The sequence below is a fragment of the Chanos chanos genome, chromosome 7 (genome assembly GCF_902362185.1).
Source record: "Chanos chanos chromosome 7, fChaCha1.1, whole genome shotgun sequence".
In the NCBI taxonomy this organism is placed as follows: Eukaryota; Metazoa; Chordata; class Actinopteri; order Gonorynchiformes; family Chanidae; genus Chanos; species Chanos chanos.
Genome location: NC_044501.1, coordinates 37678883 through 37685483, shown reverse-complemented (window position 1 = coordinate 37685483; position 6601 = coordinate 37678883). Strand labels below are relative to the sequence as shown.

At 39.4% G+C, this 6601-nt stretch overlaps 1 protein-coding gene across 1 annotated transcript; it reads right to left on the bottom strand.

Moving 5' to 3' along the window:
• On the bottom strand, positions 1-6601 carry LOC115816327 (antigen WC1.1-like). Its single transcript, XM_030779283.1, has 9 exons — positions 6265-6601; positions 5796-6119; positions 5312-5641; positions 4010-4312; positions 3721-3795; positions 2057-2125; positions 1802-1900; positions 930-995; positions 1-92 (listed from the first exon to the last, which is right to left on the bottom strand). The coding sequence occupies exons 1-9, from the start codon at positions 6599-6601 to the stop codon at positions 1-3; spliced, it is 1695 nt and encodes a 564-aa protein (XP_030635143.1).

Genomic DNA, 6601 nt, shown 5'->3' with positions numbered 1-6601 from the left:
TTATTTGGTCGCTTCGGTTGTGTTGACGTAATCTTCAGAGAGTTTTCTCTCGCCTTTGAGAGTTTCTTCCACCACATTTTCATATTCCATCTCTAGTGGAGTAAGGAGAGATAAGGACCTTAAATTCCTGATTTACTCAAACTGTATAGCTTTTAAACAGCAAACTGACCGATTTTGAATGAACACAGATGAGTGTTTTATAGATGGATTGTTTTATATATTGAAATCAGCAGAGACATGGTTTTTCTCTGGTCCTACACCTAGCCAGGGATTTAATTGAGATCTCTGGTTTCTGCTACAGAACCTTAATACACATCTGACATTTTCAGAGTTAATGCCGTGCTGCTCTGTTTTCTGAGTACTTTGTTAACCATACTCTTCCATGTCATACTTGTCAAGTCTATGAACAGAAATAAATGTCCAAGACATTACTATACATTGCTAACAGCAAATATTATCCTGAAAATTTCAGTAAATTTGCATTTTGGTTTATTTCCACACTTTTACTTTAACATTTCACGAGTTGTCAGCTACTTGAAATTATTTGGCAAAAGTCTAATCTGCCTAAAATATAAAATCTCTGAGTTTTTCTATGGGCTCAGTATTGAACATTTTCAGATACACAGTCCACTCATTTAAAGGTATTAAAGGTAATTAATTAAATAAAGGTAATTGATAAAATAGACTGCTACATTAACAAGGGTGAACTTTTCCAATGTGACCATTTTCCTCTTTGATCAATGAAAGTGTGGTCGCAAAACCTCAAGAGGACTAAATATAAAAGCCCCAGTTGACCAGTCAGAAAGCTTGGAACTTTCCCTCAAGATGATTAAATCATCTCATTTGCCAAAAAAACACTTAAGAAATGTAAAGAATAAAAAATAAAAATATGTGTGAACACACTTATGGATAACTCATAGAGTACTCACTCTGAACATCTCCAACAGACTTGACATCGTCATAATCCTCCGGTGTAACCTCATCCTCATTTCCTCCTATGTTAAAACACAGAAATTTTCATGTGTCAGGTCATCAATAGTTTTCCCATCATCACATGCAATTAAACCTCTTCGTCTCTCAAAGCAGAGAAATTAACTGAGTGGCTGCTGTATGAGAGGACAGCTGACCTTCATATTTGTATGTTTTGTCCAAGTCTAATAAAAGGAATGATCCAAGAGTAATCATTGAAGTGGGGAGAAAACACTCACTACCTTCTGTTATTCTCTCTCACAAATGACAAGGCACCACTGGGTGTGGATGCATTAGCCCAGCTACGATTAGATGCATTGCTTTACACATTTCGATAGCCCCATGCTGAGCAGGGAGTCTCTCACTGTCACTTGTAAGACTTTTTAAGCACACATGGATATAATATTTTGCATCATGACAGGGTGAATGTAAATACAACTACAACTTCAAGTTGCTGAGATTGTTCAAAGCTCCATGACTGCTTACAACTGTGGTTTGTTTCACCATTGAGCAATGAAAACTTCTCTGTTACTCCATCCAGTTATAGAATATACTGTAGATTAAATGAAATAACAGTAACTTGTGTATCACAGCATATCACAATATACAATATCACGATATATCGTGATAATATTTTGTTGTGATCAGTGTAACCTATGAAAATCCTGGCGTGGAAGATCCATGACAATACAAAGGCCTAGTTAGGACATAGCATGGTGACTCATGAATGGTGTTCATGTTATCAAGAAAGCTGTATTTTACCAGTGTGCATTGTAGTTTAAATTTGTATTTGGAAAATAAGACAGAGGGTCCACAATCCTGTTTCACTCACCACTCTGAACAGTGTTACTGGTTCTTTTAGTGATGAATCTATCATGAATCTCCTCATATACCACTTCAGACACAGTCATGTGTCTCCTCTTGGAGAGGGCTGAGTGAGAGAGGACAAAAAACAATGGATCATATTTCATATTTGGAGAATGTGACGACAGTAGCAGAGATGAAGCAGAGAACTTTTTGCTCCTGCTCTCTCCCCTATTTCTCAGAAAACGCGATCTCAACAATCTGACCTCAAAGTTTCTCCTACCTCTCCTCATTGCTCTGTTCTGGTAAAACATCACAACCAGAAGCACCACCAGCAGTAGGAGCAGTGTTCCTAGAACCAGGAATATCGCCGAGGGAACAGAATGACGTGGAGCTCTAGATTGAGTGTTTGGGGTCGTGGTCCGTCTGGTAACAACTGTTAGAGGCACAAGTGGGGAAAAAAAAAAAAAAAAAAAAACATCACACCACAGCATACTGAACTCTAAAGAATTATTTATCATTTTAACATGATACCCCACCTCTTTGCTAAATGAGGTATTGGGTTAAAAAATGTAACCATTCACATAGTTATATTCAGAACTATGGATACATGGACATAGTTTTAAGCAAATAAAGTTTAAGGAAGTTTTTTGGGTTCACCAGATGTTGATTTTTAAGAAAACAAGAGTGGAGACAGGAGGACATACAGGTGATCACATCACCTGATGTTGGTAAGGAACCAGTAGATGTCATTATTTTCCCTAGAAACACAAACACACATGAAAACATATACATTTTACTGTAATTGTAATGACAATAAATCATTTTGCTATCCCATTTTAATGATGGCAATATTCATCTTAAATTTACACTTCATAACAATGACATTCACCTGTAGTGGTTTGAGGCTCAGAGGATTGATCTGTAAAAAATAAAAGATTGCAGTAGATCATCAGTGTTGAATTTAATTCAGTTTCTTCAACTTTAATACGAAATGTATACTTTAGTGATGCGTGGTTTAATGTGGTTATAGTTTAAATGAATGCCATTATCTATAATAAATAAATATGAATTAATCAGTTTGAAAATGTAGTATCTCTACATGTATAAACATGATCTATGTGACTGTGTATAAACAGATTAGAATCCTTCTCTCAAACCTGTACAGGTGACCTGGGCGTGTCTCTCTTTGGAACAGTCAGTGTGGTTCTTCAGGGAGAGAGAGCAGTCCCACAGCTGGAACTCACTGCCTCTGCACTCCACTCTACTCAGCCACACAGTGTCCTCTCCATGACCAGAGACAACACTCCCATCAGCCCTCAGTGCCTGACCACAGCCCAGCTGCCTGCACACCACCTGAGCATCCCTCATGTCCCACAGATCATCACAGACGGAGCCCCAGGTACCGTTATGATAAACCTCCAGCCTCCCAGAACACTGGCCCTCTCCTCCCATCAGTCTGAGGGGTAGACGGTCTACAAAACAAACAGCCATTTTAAAATGCAAATGATAAGTATTCCCATAAATTATTAGGATATTCAAAGACATCATTCATTATGCTCTCATAGAAATGATACCCATGTTTCACACTGTACAAAGTAATGAACTGCAGAGCAAACATGATGATTTTGCACTAAAGCTGTATTCACACTAGATGGAGCTCTCATAGTCAGTTTGTCATTAATTCCTCTGCTAAACTGAGACTGTCACTCATCAATTGCTTGATGGCAAATTCATTTTGTTTTGCTCTACAACACTGAAGTAATTTCTTGTTTCATTTCAGTGATTTCATTTTTTTTTTTTGTACATTAATGTTACTCTTTGTATTTCTATTGTAAATTAGTTAGGACAAGATCATCTCCTTTATTCATTAATATAAATAAAAACATTTTCATGAAAAAGTTTAAAGACAGAAAAATAATGTGAATAATTTTCAAGTTGTCTCACCTGAGCATGGCCTCTGGGCTGGAGATGCTGAACGGATGCATGTCAAATGACTTCGTGGGTTGAAACTTTTTTCTTCTGTATCAATTACAGGAGAAACATCACACCAAGTTCAGTTTGTTAAGTAATAAAAACATTCATAATTTTTCTGTTAAATAAAAAAAAAAAAAAAAATTCGATCCATTCATCAACATGCTCCTGATCTTCATTAAGGTACAAAAACAGCATATTTTACAGGTGAAAGAATATAAAATGCAACCACAGATAAGGTTAGAATACAATGCTGTCTTACCTGAACAGGTAATTTGAGCCACTTCAACATCAGTGCATTTATTCTGACCCCAGGGTGAAGATGGACACTGCCACAGAGTGACGTCATGTGGTCTGCATTTCATTGAATCAAGCCAGTTTGGAGCTGAAGCCACTCTTGGTCTGGCCCAGTCAACACTGCCACTCTTTCCACAGTTCAGCTCTTGGCAGATTAAAGAGGCTGTGTCTGAGTCCATCTGGTTCATGCAGACATTACCCCAGGTCCCATTATAAAATACCTCCAGGTTCCCTGAGCAGCCTTCAGTAAGTCTGACCTCTTTGAACTCTGAGAATAAAAGCGTCATTTTTAAGATTGACTTATAGTGTTTTGTCAGAGCAGTGGTCCCAAACTTATCTCTAAAATAGAAAAAGCTGTAGTTTTTGCAGTGAAGTAGTAATCTCAATCATGAAAATCAGCACAGGTTCTGAGGCACATTTTTCAGTTTCATCCATGTTAGCAGTAATCCAGTATATTAACTGTAACAGTTCTGTGGATCTAATCTATGATCAGTTAAAACTATTACCATGTGAATACAGAAATTTTTTGTCATGTCTTGGGGGCTGGGGTGTCATTCTTTTTTTTGGCCATGTGGGGTCCTCAGTTTCTTTGTTTTGTTCTGGTCACATGTTAAGTTCTTTACTGATGTGTTGGTTTCACCTGTGTCTTGTTGGTTTGTCTATTTAAGCCTTCTAGGGGGTATTCCAGAAAGTGGGTTTAGTAAAAACTCTGAGTTATTTCATTCCGAGCAAGCAGTAAATCTCCTAATAGAAGAGCACTATGGCTTTGTTTTGCTAGGAGAGTTAACTGACTCTGAATTTTCACTTAACCCGCTTTCTGGAAAACCCCCCTGCTCTCCTTAACACCTTGCTTAGTCTCGAGTTGTCACCCATGTGCAGTTCCTGATGAAGCCTTGTTGCAAGCTTTGTTTTCTCTTTTGCTTTTCTTGGATAATTGTCCTGTTTTTCAGATAACAATTCTGACTGATTTTTGGACTTGTTCCCTTAATATCTCAGCCTATTGGTTTATTGACCCCTTGCCTGAACTGATTTTTGAATTTGCCTGTTTCTCTGTGGATACTTCTGCCTTGATTCACCCAGTGAAAGTAACACTTAAACTGAACCTCTTATACGTCAGTTTCTGCATTTGGGTCTAACACGCAGTAGATGGCACAAGGGTAAGGTTCTTGGTTTCCAAGCCGGAGCCCCGGGTTTGATTCCTAGGTGAGCCATCACACAAACTATCAATACAATATGTGTTTATCAACATCTTTCTATGACAGAATACCTGAACACACCACTCCCACATCCTCATTGTGTCCACAGTCATGTTGTCCCCATCTCTTTGAAGAACAACTCAACAGGGACGTCTCGTTCCCCAGGCACTCCACCTCATCCAGCCATATGGGTCCAGTTCCAGGACCAAACCAGGCTGGAACTGGGGCACTTAGGGCCTCTCCACACTGGAGCTGTCTGCACAGAACCTGGGCATCCTCAATATCCCAGGAATCATCACAAACTGTTCCCCATGAGTCTTTGTGGAAAATCTCCAGTCTCCCTGCACAGTCACTCCCAGAACCTACCAGCCTGAGGGACTTGTGACCTGAGTTTAGAGACAGACAGAGACATAATTGATTAGAGAAAATACATTTAATAAAGGAATTATGTTATGGCTGTTTGAAAAATGTTATCACCAACTTCGAAATTCAAAGAAATATATTCAAAAGATCATCTTAATTTAAACGTCGGTTTAGATCATCAAAATGTCTCACCAGAGCAGATGACCGATGGGTATTCACTATGACTGCAGTTGAAACTAGTTCTGATATTACAGTTTAGTACATAAGCTTCATTTCCAGAGCACCAGAAGTCTGTCAGACACACTTCAGCGCCTTCAGGGCTGGGTGGACGGGTGGTCCAGAACTTTATCACAGGGCCACAGCCCAACTGTCTACAGACCACAGAGGCTTCAGGAAGACCAAAAGAGTCCAACAGAACTCTCCTCCAGGCTTGACGGATATAAACCTCAATTTCTCCCTCACACTCTTTCTCTCCAATCAACCGTAGCAATCCATGCTGAATGGACTTAGTGGAATCTAAAGAAGAGAACTTAAAATTATCAAAAGGACCCAATGGATTTATGTCTCATAATAGTATTAATTTAATTAAAGCTTCTAAATCATGCATCTATTAAATCTTCATAGTAGACAAATCATCCCTCTCAAAACTATGTAAGCTCACCAGAGCAGACAACTCCAACATCTTGTTCATGAGAACATAAAGCTCGACTCCAAGAGGAGATGACACATTCTGACAGGTGGGTCTCATTCCCCTGGCAATCAAACACATCAGACCTGATTTGGCCACTCCCCTGTCCAAAATGATCCAACCCCACGACGGCCAGAGCACTCCCACAATTCAGCTGTCTACAGAGGACACTGGCGGCTCTCATGTCCCATGATGCATCACACACTGTGCCCCACTCATCCAGGTACCGCAGCTCAACTCGACCGGCACAGGCGTAAGGGCCTCCAACCAGTTTGAACTCTGTGTAAGCTGTGCATGAAAAGTCATCCAT

Coding starts and splice junctions, on each gene's coding strand:
- LOC115816327 (XM_030779283.1), bottom strand. CDS start 6,601: ATGGATGACTTTTCATGCACAGCTTACACAGAGTTCAAACTGGTTGGA. Junction 3,796..4,009: donor GGCTCAAATTACCTGTTCAG/GTAAGACAGCAT, acceptor TAATTGATACAG/AAGAAAAAAGTTTCAACCCA. Junction 996..1,801: donor CAGTAACACTGTTCAGAGTG/GTGAGTGAAACA, acceptor GTTTTAACATAG/GAGGAAATGAGGATGAGGTT.